General features: G+C 38.5%; 1 protein-coding gene and 1 long non-coding RNA gene across 2 annotated transcripts in view; both read right to left on the bottom strand.

Moving 5' to 3' along the window:
• EDARADD (EDAR associated via death domain) overlaps positions 1-8,701 on the bottom strand; it is a 177,857-nt gene extending 169,156 nt beyond the window's left edge. Inside the window, exon 1 of the mRNA XM_053711919.1 lies at positions 8,592-8,701. Coding sequence (XP_053567894.1) covers positions 8,592-8,619 — 28 coding nt within the window. The 5' untranslated portion in view covers positions 8,620-8,701. The remainder of the gene's footprint in view (positions 1-8,591) is intronic.
• A 4,560-nt stretch (positions 8,702-13,261) lies between these two features.
• On the bottom strand, positions 13,262-14,710 carry LOC128657544 (uncharacterized). Its single transcript, XR_008402112.1, has 2 exons — positions 14,672-14,710; positions 13,262-14,364 (listed from the first exon to the last, which is right to left on the bottom strand). It is a non-coding gene; the product is annotated as an uncharacterized LOC128657544 (long non-coding RNA).
• Between the last annotated feature and the right edge of the window lie 1,932 nt (positions 14,711-16,642).

The raw sequence follows: 16,642 nt of genomic DNA, 5'->3' as shown, positions 1-16,642 counted from the left end.
CCTAATTTTTTGAAATTCAGGTCTATATTAAGGATTCAGAAACAGTTTGGCACATCCTTCATTCCGCAATTGAGAACAATCCTGTTATTGGGCTTCAGTATAGACTCTAGAATGTATTTTTTGAGACAGAGATAATAGTTCCCGATATTCAAAGCATTAACAGACCGATATATTGTTAAAAAAAAAAAAAGTGGCGTTCCTGCAAAGTGCCAGCAAATGACGATGTGTCACCCATAGGATATAATGGGGAGCGCTACACTATAAAACATTGCCGACATCGCTACTGGTCAGCATTTTCAGCTTCCTCCGGTCGTCGCAAGCCATTTCTGATGTCAGAAATGATGGATAGGTCATCCTCCAATCACGGCTTCCCCCCCGGGGGAATCAGTGTCTGATTCAACGCCGTGATTGGAGGAAGCCGGATTCCTCATTTTAGACCCAGGAAGAGGCTTTGCGATGACCGGGGGAAGCTGGAGCTGCGGTCAAGATTAAAAGGTACGGTTTTTTTTCACAACAGGAGTGAAATGTAAATTTTGATGAATTAAAGTGCCCCTATTTTTAATCAAATTTTAAAAAAACGGGCACTTTAGCATCAAAATTTACATTCACTTTAAGTAACTTTAGGGCAATCCCCTACAAAAAGCCCTTCTAAGGGTTATTGCTATAGTAACTTTTATCAAGCCGTCAATCAGCCCCAATGCATCTGTTTCCGTGCGAGCCTTCAGGCTCGCCGGAAACAGGAGATAAGAAGCAGCGGTCTTAAGACCACTGCTCCTTAACCCTTCCACCACCTCTGAGGTGGATACGATTGGATTTATTGACACTCCCTGCTAGTGGCCGATTGTCCGCGAATCTGCAGGGGGCGGCTTTGCACAAGCTATTTGTTAGTTAAGTAGTATAGGGCTTGTTTGCATTCAGGGTTGTCGCGGTATAGGGGTTAATAGGTTAGGTGGTGTTTGCGTTGGGGGGTTGTTGTGGTATAGGGGTTAATAGGTTAGAGCGTGTTTGCATTGGGGGGTTGTGGCAGTATAGGGTTTATTAGGTTAGGAAGTTTATTACGGTATGCTATTGGTGGTTTAGGGTTTAATAGTTTAGGACGTTTATTTTGGTGGAATATTGGTGGTTTAGGGATTAAGTAATGTAGGGTTAGTTTGCGGTGGTAGGTTATGTCGGTTTAGGGATACATAGGTATATTTATTAGGTTATGTGCTATATATTTAAAAGGGATAATTTACTTTACATCACCGATGTTGGTGCCGATGCTGAATGGAATATTTCGCCAGCATAGCCACCCATTGCGATGTATAGTAAAACACCCTTTAAAGAGTAATATCAGAAATGTTTAATACTTCGCCGGCATTCTTGACATTGTGTCGGATCTCTTTTAAATATATCGCCATCTCACTGCACTTTCTATCATCGGTAGCAATATCTATATCTGTGGAGTTGATCAGAATTCTTTACAAAGTTTTATCTAATTTTTTTCCTACAAATTCCCAATTAAAATCAGAGTATTTTTTGTAGATAAATCGCTTGATATACTTTGTTAAAGGATTGATCCCTGTGTTTGAAAATTACTTGATAGATATAAGATACATGGATACAATTTAGTAATATTTTGTTTATTTGTTTGTCCATGACTGCTTGTTCTGTCTTAGCTACAATTGTACTAGCCTTATGAGTTTATTGAAGGTGTGGGGGTTTAGTTAATGTGTCAGTATCAGTTTTCTGGCTAATAAAATAGTTGTATTACACTGCATCATTGTGTTTCTTCTGCACTATATAATAAAAGCATACTGCCATGTTGTAGGTTTTATCTGTAATGTTCAGATTTTAGATAACCAGTAAGAAGTCCTAACCCAGAAAACTTATAGTATGGGGCATGTCCAGAATAAATATTTCATGATTAAATTCAGATTAGTTTTTACAGATGTTAGGGGATATGAATCTAGAACCAGGGGTGTTACATGTCTTGTGAAATACTCTGAGCTTCTCTCATGTCTTATATTCCATGTTTTGAAAATCTTTTGCCGTGACAGGATGGGCCCTTAAAAATGAATTTGTGCTTTATCTTATCTGGGAACATTTTAGTTTTAGCTTGTGGTAAGAAAACTAAAGATAAAAGGCTGTTAAAGCTGCTTGTAGATTGTCAGAACAAAGGGTCATGTATCAAGCCCAATTATACCATGGAAAAGTCAGTAGCTTAAAGGGATAGGAAAGAAAAATAAAACTTGCATGATTCTGATAGAGCATGCAATTTTAAGACACATTTAAATTGACTTCTATTTTCAAATGTGTTTTAATCTTTTGGTATCCCTTGTTGAAAAAGAATATGCACATATCCTACACTAGTGGGAGCTAGCTGCCGATTGGTGCCTGCACTCATTCGTCTCTTGTGATTGGCTGACTAGATGTGTTGAGCTAGCTGCCAGTAGTGCAATGATGTTCCTTCAGCAAAGGATAACAAGAAAATGAAACAAATGTGATAATAGAAGTAAATTGGAAAGTTGTTTAAAATTGTATGTTCTATACGAATCATGAAAGAACATTTTGGGGTTTCCTGTCCCATTAAAGCCACATATGGCTACTCATATGAACAACTTGTTTAGTCATTAGAGTATGTTAAAATGCTGTTTAAATCTATTTTCCCCATATGATATATATATTTGAAATAACCTACTTTATTTGAAAAATAAGTCCCCTTACCAAGATTACCTTTTACATTCTTCAGCTCTGCAACTGATCAAACGAAGGCCATTATGAAATTATTGCTGCCTAGATTAGAAAAGATTAGCCCAATGAGATCCATTCTATCAGTGGGTTTTATGCATATTAAAGGGACATGCCAGCTTATTTCATGATTCAGATAGAGCATACCATTTTAAACAACTTCCCAATTAACTGCTATTATAAAATGTGCTTCATACTCTTGGTATCCTTTGTTGAAGGAAACTGCTTCTTTTTCCTCAGAAGTGGTAAGATCAATAACCCTGGCACTGGTTCATTCTGGGTAACTAACATGCCCTGCTCTAGTGCAATTGTTTGCGCCGGAGCAGGGGGCAGCATTGTACAAGTTGCAATTGGTTCACTACTTGCGACTTGTTCAGCAACCTTTTATGTTTAACTGTGTAAGTGTCAATGGGTGCTTGTTATCAAGTGGTAAGGTTGGTGGATTTAGATAAAACATTAACTGGAACCTGTTATGTGACATTGTAACAGTGCATGTGTGCTAGGCACATTCACATCGATTCTACCCAGGCAGCCTTCAAGTAGTCTTGAAAAGAAGACAGAAAAAAAATTAACACAATGTGATTTTCTCCTACATTCAAACTATAAATATTTTTTTAAAAATCTATTTAACTTATTTTGTGTTGTTCAAACTGTCCCTTTAAATGGATTTGAAACCCAGACAGAACATAACATTTTAAAAAAAGTTTCCAATTTACTTCTATTATCAAATTTGCTTTGTTCCCATGATATTCTGTGATGAGATACCTAGGTAGGCATCTGGAGCAGTACGTGGCAGGAAATAGTGCTGCCATCTAGAGCTCTTCCAAATAAATAGATAACATTCTTGCAAAGCTGCTTGCATATAATGCTCCAGAAATGGGCCGGCTCCTAAGCATACGTCCCTGCTCTTCAAACCAGAAAAATTGATAATTAAAGTGAATTAGAAAGTTGTTTAAAATAGAATGCTTTATCTGAATCGTAGTAAAATATTAGATGAGATTGAAAGAAGACAGAAGTCTGTTGAGTTCAACCTATACACATCATACCTGATTTGCAATAAAAGCTCCACTTAAGCTTAACTTAATCCCATTAAAAATGTGACCCATTTAACACAAGCAACCACATGCCTGAATTCTGTTTCTAGCCAGAAATGTATCTAAGCCAGTTTAAAAGCATCTAAGGTATTGGCATTCACTACCTCCTTAGGCAATGAGTTCCACAATGTGATTGCTCTTACAGTTCAAAAACTTTTACGTTGCTGGAGATTAAGGGGTCCATTTATTAATGTGCGGATGGACATGATCCGATATAGTGGATCATGTCCGCCGCACATCGATAAATGCCGACAGCGGCATTTATCATTGCACCAGCAGTTCTTGTGAACTGCTAGTGCAATACCACCCCCTGCAGATTCACAGCCAATCGGACGCTAGCAGGGGGTGTCAATCAGCCCGATCATATTTGATCGGGTGGATTGCTGTCCGTCACCTCAGAGGTGGCGGACGAGTTAAGGAGCAGCGGTCTTAGGACTGCTGCTTCTTAACTTCCGCTTCAGCAGGAACTGAAGTGGAGTGGGTCGGAGGCAGCATCCGCAGCTTCTTAAATAGACCCCTAAATCTCTTTTCCTCCAGCCTTAAATTGTGACCTCTTCTCACAAACAATTTCCTGGGAATAAACAGAGCTTCTGCCAACTCTGTATATGGGCCTTGAATATATTTATATAAATAATTATATCACCTATCAAGCACCTTTTTTTCTAGAAAAAAAACAGACCCAGTTTGGCTAACTGATCTCTTTATAGTTTACATTCTCTCCCCTTATTAGTTTTGTGGCCCGTATCTGATTTTTTTTCTAACTGTGCAATGTCTTTTTATGAGATTGGTACCCAGAACTGCACTCCATACTCAAGGTGAGGTCTTACCAGGGATTTATATAGAGACAGAATTATGCTTTCCTCCCTTGCCTTAATGCCTCTTTTGATACATGCTAGTATTTTATTAGCCTTAACGGATCACTAAATGCAGTAGACTCACATAATTAAGTGTATGAATAAGCACCTCTAGGGGGCGCAAAATGCGTCAGGCTGTTTGCTCACCTGTTTCCTGCCATGTCTGTCAATGATATTTGAAATAAAATATTTTGTTTTTAATTCCATTTGGTTCCATTGTAGTGTCTGCCACCCCTTCTCTTGTTCTTTGCCTAGTATTTTATTAGCCTTAAAGGATCACTAAATACAGTAGAATTGCACAATTAACAAGTGCACAATAAAAAGACAATACAATATCACTTACTCTGAATTTCAAATAAGCAGTAGATTTTTTTCTGGCAAATGTATTTTTTCTCCAATTTTCCGGCCCCCTGAATCATGTGACAGACATCAGCAAATCATAGACTAGTATACGTATACCCTGTAAGCTTGTGCACATGCTCAATAGGAGTGTGAATATAAAAAGACTGCAAAATTTGATAATTTAAATAAATTGGAACGTGTCTTAAAACTGCATGCTCTTTCTGAATCATAAAAGTTAATTTAGACTTGAGTTCCCTTTAAAAGCTGCTGCCCTGCATTGTGCTCCCATTTTTAGCTTGTTATTTATAAGTACACCACAATTCCTAGTCCAATTTAAATAATAGGTTGCCTGCTTATATAGTATTGAATCTCATTTTCCATTTACCAACCCGTTCTTCCAAATTTTTGTAAACCCCCTTGCAAAGAAATTTCATCCTGCACTGACCTAATGACCTTCCACAACTTTGTATTATCTGCAAAAAAAGAGATGTTGCTATTTAATCCTTGCTCCAAGTCATAAATAAAAATATTATCAAGAACTCGTTGCTCCCTGTCTTTTATCCAGTTATTTATCAATGAGCTAACATTTTCAGCTATTCCCAGTCCCTTAATTTTGTACATTAATCTCTCTTGTTGTACTGTATCAAACGCCTTTGCAAAATCCAAGTATACCACATCTACTGATCCCCCTTTATCTATAGATTTATTTACTTCCTCATAGTATCTAATTAGATTAGTTTGACATGAACTATTTCTCATAAAACTATGCTGATTTGAACTCATAGGGGCCGATTTATCATCTGTCTGGCGGACATGATTCACTTTAGCGATCATGTCCGCCAGACATCGATAAATTCTGAAGCATACACTGTTGGCATTTATCATCGCACAAACAGTTCTGGTGAACGCTAGCAGGGGTTGTCAATCAACCCGATCGTATGCGATCGGGCGGATTGATGTCCGCAGCCTCAGAGGTAAGGAGCAGCGGTCTTAAGACCGGGGTATACGGCCCCATTCGGGACGTGATAAATCGGCCCCATAATCTTGTTTACATGAATATACTCTTCAATATAAACCCTTATAATTGCTTCAAGTATCTTGCCCATTAACAATGTCAGACTAACTGGTCTATAGCTTCCTGTCAGCTTTACACCAGTCCTGGGGTAAATCAAGAAAGAGAAATGTTGGGTTTAATATCCCTTTAATATCCTTTTAGTAGAAAACCTTAAAAAGAGGTGTCTGTGGATGTCTATTAAAGCAAACACTCCTCCTCAGTAAGAGCAATTATTTATATTTTCCCCTTATGTTTAGAATTAAATTGCAATACATTGTTTACTTTGTCCCCATTTTAGTAAACAGTGACAGAAAATGTCCCCATCTAGGGAACCTGTCCACCCACATTTATAATTGCACAAGCAAGAGCTAGTGAAGCCACCGCTCTCACACAACCAACTGTGTAAGAGAAAGGCTTGTCGATCATCATGGACTAATCAGCCATGGCCTAAAGGAACATAAATGTCAAAATTAAACTTTAATGGTTCAGATTTTAAGTGACTTTAGACAATTTACTTATACCTGTATTATCATATTTACTTTTTCTTTTGGCATCCTTTATAGAAAAATATACTTAGGTAGGCTCAAGAGCAGCAATGCACTACTGGGAGTTAGCTGGTAATTGGTGGCTATGTATGTACATATGCCTCTTGTCAATTGCTCATCAGATTTCTTCAGCTATATCCCAATAGTGCATGGCTGACTTTAACTATGTGTTTAACACTTTTGCAGAGATAAAACAATTAGCTATATGCAAGCAACAATGCTTAATAAAATGCTCTACCACATTAGATCAGTTTTTGCACTTTTATGTCCCTTTAAGATCACCGTTTCTTAGCTTGCAGTTATGGTCTGTGTCTAAAGGAAGAGCTCTAGTAAATTCTCATGCAAGGCCATCAATACATTTGATAATTCTTAAATAAAAACAAGTGTTACCTACAACAAATACACACATATTACTATATATATATATATATATATATATATATATACACACACACAACTGAGGAAGGGGAAGCTTTCCCCGAAACGTCACTACAAATAAAACAACCTTTGTATTTAAGACCAGAGAGTGCTGTTTTCTATCTTTTGCTATTATTAACCACATTCATGCACCCTGGCAAATCGTGATACTGTTCGTGAGAGTGTACTTGTCCTATTAACCTATACACACAACTAAGTATATACATTGGAAAAGGCTAAGCTGAGAACAAGACCATTCTTTTTTGTCAAATAAATGGAATACTTAATTGTGGCTCCAGTACCCTGGATAACCCTATATTCTGGAAACTGGCCATAAGACAAACTAATAGATTTCAGATACAAACAAAAACTTGAGCAAATGAACATTTTGTGTAGATTGCAAATGAACAATTTAATGATATATATATACACACACAGGGCTTTTTTGTGGGGTACTCACCGGTACTGAGTACCCCCACCTCTGACAACTCATAAGAGGTAATATTTGTAATCATCATGTAAATACTCTATTTTTCACAAGAGGGGGCTGTAAAATGTATCAAATATTGTAAATAATCTTGTCCTTTTGCTTTTCTCAAAGTTAGTGCTGCGGAATCTGTTGGCCCTCTACAAATAACCGATAATAATAATACTAATAAAGTTACTGGGCAGAATATATCAATCAAAATCAGTGAGTGCCGCCACCTTTTTTCTGACTACCGGCACCTTTTCTTTTACAAAAAGCACTGTATATATATCTTATTAAATGCTACATTTTGTAAGATTCAGGGCCAACCAAAAAAATATCATCTACAAGCTCTGACAAGCAGTCTAGTGATCTTTTGAGATATGTAAAACATACAGAGACAGTATCCTCTTTTTCAGTGTTGCATGCGCTATTTAAAAACGTATATTAGCAACATGGTTCTGTGTGTGTGTGAAAACAAATCATCCGTCAGAACTTAAACTTACTCATTACAATCACACACATATAAATACACACACACATATATATATACACACACACACACACTCTGTATTCAAATTGACAGCCTCTGACTATAAGAAATAACAACAATAAAAAAATATGGTGATCATCTAAACAAACGGGCCCCAGATGCTGCTTGCTTAATAAGTCAAATAACTTAATACATGATTTTGCTTTCCTAAAATTAGCATTGAATAGAAATGTTATGAGCCAGTGTGTTAAACAATGTACTTAGATAAACCAACCAGCTGTATATTTTTACACCAAGACTCCTGCTAGTGGTATCATTTTTTAAAATGCAGTGAACAATTGACTAATTTGCAAAGAAACCTGGTATTGACTCTTAACATCGGAAAACAACACATTTTGAATAAGATTTGAAAACTTTTGAATCGCTCCCTAATTTCCTTATTATTATTGTCTATTAAAAGGCTAAAACTTGTTCTGTGTTAAAAAGGTCTGCAATGCAGTACAAAGGGGAAACCTAACTCATAATGAAATATCATTTTAAAAATACACATCCTATTTACATGATAGCAACTTATATAACAGGTTAAATAGCCTTACTGTCAGAGAGAGGCTCCTCAGAAGCCATTTGCCAGTATAGTCCCAGGTCTCTAATGTCTGTATTTGACAATGCCACTACAAGCTGTATAATCTCAAATGATTCTCATTTCCTGGTTGTACAATAAGCATCTCTCTCTTTTTTTTTTTTTTTTGTAAGAAAAAAAGACGACGTATTAAAATGCTGTTTTTTCTTTTACAGAAGCATATTTACACCACCTACTGGATATGCTGATTATCTTAATGTAATAACACCTCCCCCCCCCCCGCTCTATTCATAAAGAGGCCCATTCAACAGTTTTTCTTTCTTCTAAGGCAGATTCCTGAATAAGAAAAGCCTGAGGCATTTCTCCACAAGTCTAAGTGTCTCTATCTTTGTTATATTTCTGTACTGTCTATAAAAAGCCATCACTGTGTTTTAATTTGTGTTCACAACACAGACACAATATACACACAAAAAACACAAAGCATGCACACATATCCAAACCCCACTACACACCTTAACGGAATGCACACATTAATAGGGACATAGTGGAAAAAAGAAAACATTCTGATGTTTTAGAGCATTGTTTTTTAACTCCAGTCCTCAAGGCTCACCAATGTGCCAGATTTTCATGATATCTGAATTAGAGCACAGGTGAAATAATCAGTTAGTGGGTGTGAACAGGTTACCATGGTTACTGATCAGCTGATTATTTTACTTGTGATCTAGTTCAGTATTTTTCAACTCCACTCCTCAAGTACCCCCAACAGGCCAGGTTTTCATTATAGCTGAACCAGTGCACAGGTGAAGTAATCCGCTGATCAGTAACACCATAGTTACTAACCTGCTCTCATCCATCAGCTGATTATTTCCCTGCACTGTTCAGCTATTATGAAAACCTGGCCTGTTGGGGATACTTGATGACCACGGTTGAGAAACTATGCTCCAGTTCATATATAATGAAAACCTGGCCTGGTTCTGTGCCTTGAGGACAGGAGTTGAAAAATACTGTTTTTGAGCATTTTATGATTGAACTGCTGCTTTCATAGAGTCAGCTCCAAAGCAACAATTCACTACTGTACCCTAGATGAACCCATATGGTGAGTCAATGGCAAGTGGCATTTGTGTGTAGCCACCAATCACCAGCTAGTTCTCAATAGTGCATTGCTGTTCCTGAGCCTATCAAGGCATGATTTTCAACAAAGGACACCAAATTAATCCATATCCATTCCTATTTTTAGGACAACATAGCCATATTCCATACATGACACACCCACACAATACTCTGTCATGACACCACCCACAAAACACTAGTGGATCACCCACAAGACCCCTTACCTCCCTATCATGGAAAGCCTCTTGCAAATATAGGAGGTATATTATACTCAGGCTGAAAGTACATGGTGGCGTTGTTAGAGGCACTCAAAGGTTGTTATTTCTTAAAGGGACATTCCAGTCAAAATTTAACTGCACATAGATGAATTACATATTTGAATAGAAACATACTTATAATTTTCATGAATTGACAAAAATGCTTCTAGTAAAAGTTATCACTGAGTGGGTCTGGTTTTTCCCAAACGCATCCAGCAACACTGTCTAGTCACAGTGTGCCCGGTTGCGCCATTAAAATGAATGTAGCTCGCTCCTGCTGTGGAAAAACCAGACCCGCTCAGTAGAGCAAAGAGAAACGTTCTGGTAAAAGGAGGGTTTTACATATAATTTCTCTGAAATAATTGAAAGTATAAATGTGCCGGTAAGCTAATGTTATATAATTCTGCCATTAGTATGTAAGTTTACTGCCCCTTTAATAACTTGGCCAATAACAAGCCAATAACCTAAAAAAAATTCCTCTTTGTTACAGATTCTGCTCATTAGTAATGAAAAACTGTTTAGCCTGACATACATCTGCCATCATAACAAATAACTTAGAATTATAATACTTCTTAGAAATACAAATTCAGCAAAGGCAAAAGTATCTTCAGAAAGAAGTGCAGATGAAAAGTCAGCGGATGGGTGGGCTGTTTGACAAGCCTGGAGTTAAGTGGTAAGTAGATGAGGGTCTAGTACTTCTGACTTGCTGAGGAAGACACAGGCTCACGGCTGCAGGGAAGAACTAAATACTTTTAGCCTAGAGGGAAAGCAACTTCGCCCACTGTTAAAATGTTGTATTTGATAGTGGAGGGTCCTCTAGTGGGCCTGGAACAACATTAAGGGATTACCAACTTGAAGTCTGGAGGATGCTAGATTGTGTTGTTACAATGTTGCAAGTGTGGAGGCGGGTGTTTGTGCTTACCTTTATAGGGTCCTGCAGCAGTGATACCGGCCTCTTCATGTTCCAGACTTCAAGGAGAACGTTTCTTTGTGTCCTGTGCAGAGTTTGGATGATGGAGAGAGCCAGGAGGAAGGCAATGCCACCGAAGAGATACTGTGAAGTGGTGGAAATGACTGCCAGGAAGAAGGGACCTGCAAGAGAAAGAGAGGATCATCTTTCTGATGAGACGGTACACCCCACACCCCTGAAAACACCCCCTAGTAGAAGTTTCAATAAGGAAAAGAGAGCAGGTGGTGGGGAGGCAGGCCCAAGCATGCCGGCCCAGGGTACTGTGGGTGAAGAGGTAGGCCCAGGCCCTATGTTGCAGCCCTTTCTTTCAGGACCAGTTTCCCCCTTAGACCCCCGTGGTAGTCAGGCAGCCCCCCAAGGTATTCAGGCTTGTCAGGCAGATCAGGGAGGGCAGTTAGGGGGGCCATGACCAATTTGTTGCCTACCTTGCCACCAGTGACGATGGCGGCTGTCTTGACTCTTGCGCAGTCACTAGCTGTAGTGATGGACCCGACCGGCCTTGCGCAGGTTCAGGAGGTCCCAGGGGCCGTTGGTGAGGTGGGCGGCAGGTCGCGGCCTAGTACGCAGGCGGTAGCATCTAGTGAGTCAGGCCACGCCCCTTCACATGGCGGCTCTTGTGAGACTTCCTCCTCAAGATCTTCCAGTGAGGAGGATCGAGGCCGCCATCTTGGGGGAAGGGGCAGAGGCCCAGATCATGGTCCACACGACCGGAGCACCCAAGGTAAGTTGGGGAGTCTCCGGATAGCGGTGGGGGCCTTAAAAGGCAAGGGGCTGGTCTCTGTGGCACCAAAGCACTTACTGGGTTCTGGATCAGGCAGTATTTATTTAGTAGGAGGGGTGAATAGCCTCCGGAGCATGACAGATGGAGACATGAGGAGCATGTTAGGCCCAAGGGAGAGTGCAGAGGCCCACGAGGATGTGTGCGGATGCAGGGGGTCACCCGGACCGGTGGCTGTTACTAGGGGGATGAATATAAGGGATGAGACTGTGAGGTGGGAGGTTGGGCATGCGGGGATGACACATGTGGGTATGCATGGTGCCCAGGATGGCAAAAGGGGGCATGTTGCGCATGGTGATCAGATGCTTAGGCCTAATGCAGGCCAGGGTGCGGATATGCATGCTCAATCTGGTCTTAAGCACCCCCCCCTGGGTTCAGTGTGCACGTCCGGGGCAAGAGGAGATTATCAGGAGGGCTGTTTCAGCGGCTTTGGGTATGAATGTTGGGGGAAGTCAGGGGGGAGATGAATGCGAGTTTCGCTTTTGAGGCCTCATTCATGGACCGGAGTACTCCCCAATTTGCTTTGTCTCCACAGGTTCAAGAAAAAGATTCAAGAGCTATGGCAACCGGAGCATCAAGTGTACTGGTGGTTCAGAAAGTGGGGAGGACATGGGGCTAGTGGGTAAGGGGCAGCAGAGAATGTTTAGGTAGATTAAAAAAATGGCGGCCGGGCATGAGAAGGCTAAGGCTGGGGTTTCAGGTTTGGCGGGAGTGCCAGCGTGGACGTCAGTGCTAGGGAGCATCACACCTCCCGCAGGGCAGGTTCCATGGAAGGTGGCTGCGCAGGGGGATACCTATCCCTGTCTGGTGCACTCCCTGTATGGCCATCTCAAGCAGAAGGTCATTAGGAAAATCCAGGAGGGGCGATACGTGAATGTATTCGAGCTCTCTCTGGATGCGTCTAGAGCAAAAGCTAGGGCGGCCAACGGCACAGGCCCTAAGAAGGTGCACATGCCTGAGACCTATGAGGAATGGTTGAAATGCTTCAGGGTTTTGGCAGCATGCTTTGTAGATAAGTGGCCCCTGCAGGGGCATAACTTATTTAAGTATCAGGATACCATAGAGGAAATTCATACTAGATTTAAGGAAGGGGAATGGGTGAATACGACATGGCTTTTCATAGGAAGATGGTGGGCAATGCGTTATTGCATTTCGGTACACAGGACATGCACCTGTGGTCCAAACTGGGGTTGGAGGGGGGGTTCACCCTCGCAAGTGCCAGCCCGGCAGGGGACAGCACGTCAGGGACCCCGACAGAAGAGGCGGGGTAGAGAGTGCTGGAAGTTCCAGGACAGGTAAAGTGAACGGGGGAGCAGTTGCTCCTTTTGTCACATATGCAAGTTCTGTAGCGGTTGTCGTATATACCTCTCTAGTCTAAGGGCTGTCACTAAATGAGTGTTTAGCAACAGATGTATATGTATGATTCTCGCAAAAGAAGATAAAAATGAGATGCTTGTAAGAATTATTCTTATATGACTTTATATGCCTTGGCTAGACAAAACCCTAACTATAGACAAATATTTAATCTGGGTTATCTAACAGATTAAATTAATACTCATATTTATCAAATATTAGTTGACATAAACTATTTATTAATCACAGCAAGATTAATTACATACCTCGAGATCTTAAGGCAGAAGATAACAATAGCCTCATACATAGGCAAAGCTTATATACACATTTTAAGCCAATGAAATCAAAGCATACCATAAATGAAAATGCTATCTTTGTATATTTTAACTTCCTTAAAAGACTTTATAATTTTGGCTGACATATAGAAAATACTATTTTAACTTGTTCATGCGCAGTGTATTATAGTGTTAATAATACTATGTGTCTAGCTAGCAGTATAGGTGTTTTGATTGACAACAGCAACTGAATGTAAATGTCACAGTTTTAAATACATTGTCTTTAAAACACTATTTAACCCATTACTAACTAAACTGACTAATCCTATCTAAGTTAATTTAATTTATAACTCTTCCATATTCTATATCTTAATTTATATCTAAATGTTTTATCTATGAATAACATATTTAATGTGTAATTCTTCTTTGAAATTGTATATTTTTCTAATCATGATTTTATAACTCCACATTCCCCCACTTTCTTTTCTTTATGTCAGACACAATCCCAATGATTAAACACTAAGGGCCAACACAGAAGAAACTACCAGACATATACCAGACATATTTCAAACAATAGACAGTGGATTTGACGTCATACACTACTATAAAGAATGTTCCAATAATTACATAGTTCATAGGTAAAGATGTTCAAGTCTTGATTGAAGGAATCAGATCCATAGCAGCGTCATTGCAGAGAAAGTTCAGTTCATAACTACCTTAGTAGTAAGATACATTTGTTGCAGAATTGAAAGCAATAAAGTCTGTAGGAGCAGTTCCATCAAGAAATACAACATGTGTAATCTTCATAGTGCTTACAAACAGGAACAATAGTGTATATAACCACTGAAAAGGCCAAGGAAGAACCATAGGGTGAAACAAGTAGACGACACAGTTAGTTGCAGGTAACGATTGCAGCAACCATAGGTAAACTTGTCACAAGGCCTCAGCATGTCCAGTAGTAGTCAGGCAGATCAATTCAGAAGAGCCCAAGTGCAAATCAAAAGAATTCCATCCAGACACCAAGAAAAGAGAGAGATAGGAGTATCCTAAAATTTTTTTAAAAATAAAGTATAAGTATACAATATTGATATCAAATTATTCTATATGTCAGTCAAATTGGATTAGGAAGCCTAGTTGTATCAAGCGAAACTGAATAAGCAGAATATAAAGGTACATAACGTTTTTGTTGTGAATTAAGATGTTCTAGGGTTGTAAGTTGTCTAACTAATTTTTTGTTTAAATGCTTTTGATAACAAACACAACCACACATAAAAATAAACATAAAAATTTGAACAATACTTAAAACAATAACAGGGTGTAACATAATATTAAAAAATTGAGTAGCTGTACTACTATATCCAAATACAGATTCCCACCAAGATATATTTGCATCTTGTAAAATACTAGAAGTGGCTGATTTTAAAATTCCTTGTTCATGTTCAACTGTAATTTTAGTATCTACAGAAACATGTTTTAGATTTTGTAACAGGGAAAAAATTATAGTAGAATCAGTTAACCATTTTTTCATTTGTGATCCCATACCCAAAGGTAAATTATAAACAGAAAAATTCATAACATGGTCCCATGTTAAATTTAAAGTAATATTAAGAGTTTGGGGCATGGTAAAATTCCAATTAGATGATGCAATATATTTAAGTGGAATAGTATTACACCAGGTACCAGGTAATAAATGAGAACTAGCAAATACATTATCCTGTGTTTGGAATATAATAGTATCAGAATTCAATAAATGAAAACAAACTCTGTTAGATCCTAAATAAAATACCGGTCTAAGTACATTAAAATGACTTTGTAAGGTACAAGACTTTTGATTTTCCCAACATGTTTCATTGGTTGTATGGAATTGTGAAAGGGAACAGATAAACGAATTTGCATTGGAATGACACAATGATACATCAACAAGTGTCCATTTTGATTCATCAATGTTATGTGACACCCATTGATGTGACAATACTGGAAACAGTAATGAACCATTAGCAGGAAGACCAATTGTCGCTAAGCGATAAATAATAGTATCTTTACCAGACCAAGGAATTAATGTATGAATCATACAAAATTCAGTGGTGCAGTCAGATAAAATTACTTCCCACCATAAAAGATGTGTCATGGCAAAATTAGTGACTGACTTAGATGCAGCTAAACTTAAAGAAGCTGGCCACTTACCAGACCATAAACTTTGAAGTTGAATCTTTAAGTCAGTAGATAGATCAGATTGTACTTGAGAGCATAACATAGCCCAGGCTGTCTCATGTGTAAAATTATATAATTCATTTACTAAAACATTAAATTTATTTTTAATAATATTAGTAATATCCACCATAACATAAGTTTGATGTTGCTGGAGATTAGCAATATTATTGTTAATTCCATATTGAGTATCTAAGCCTGTAGCTGCATGAGAGGCAAGATTTGCTAATTTATATCTTAATATTTCAGAATTTATTTGTGCAGTAGAGCCAATCATACTACCATATGCTCCCAAGCCAGTCGCAAGTACATCTCTCCTAGGTCTATGATTAGATCGAAGAGAAACATTTTGCAGTAAACTTTCATGAAACCACCATTGGAATGATTTTTCTTGTACAGACACAAAGGGAGTGCAGTTTGAATATTGTGTAGAAACCATCCACCTTGACAATTGAAGATGCCAAGTAACTAAACGATATTCAACATCATAAGCAACTTGTGTCGCAGAATCTAAACGTACCTGAATAGGATCACCTTCATGAAAAGGTTTTTCTAAAGAGGTAGGAATAGGTTTAGACAAAGGAAGTGAAGTAGTAGTATGTACAAATATACTAATATGAACAGAAAATTGGGAAATACCATGGTCCATACATTGCCATAATCCTACAGAATCAAAAGGATTCAAATGATTAATTAATAAAGTAGCAGGTATATAAGAAACATTAAATAAATCTACTGTGCTACTTGTATCACAAGATAAAATATTATCTGACATAACCAAAGGAACTTGTTTATCATAACCAAAGGAACTTGTTTATCATCATGTAGAATTCCTGCAGGAGAAGAAAGTAAATCAATACTGCATAGGAGACAGATGTTCACTCCTGTATGGGGTATGCCACCAAATCCTGGAATAATAAGATGAGAAGCATTAATATACCATTCTTGTAAATAATCAAACTTTTTTACACTAGCAACAAAAAGTGCAACAAACTGAGGAGAAATAGAAGGATGGGAAATATGATAAATAGGTCTTGAAGGTGAAAGGACAAGACGATTAAAATTTGATAACATCAGAGTCATTAAACTAGTATCAACTGTGGAGTGAGATTTAAG

The sequence above is a fragment of the Bombina bombina genome, chromosome 4 (genome assembly GCF_027579735.1).
Source record: "Bombina bombina isolate aBomBom1 chromosome 4, aBomBom1.pri, whole genome shotgun sequence".
Taxonomy (NCBI): Eukaryota; Metazoa; Chordata; class Amphibia; order Anura; family Bombinatoridae; genus Bombina; species Bombina bombina.
The sequence above is the reverse complement of the archived record's forward strand: the minus strand, read 5'-3'. Positions and strand labels throughout refer to the sequence as shown.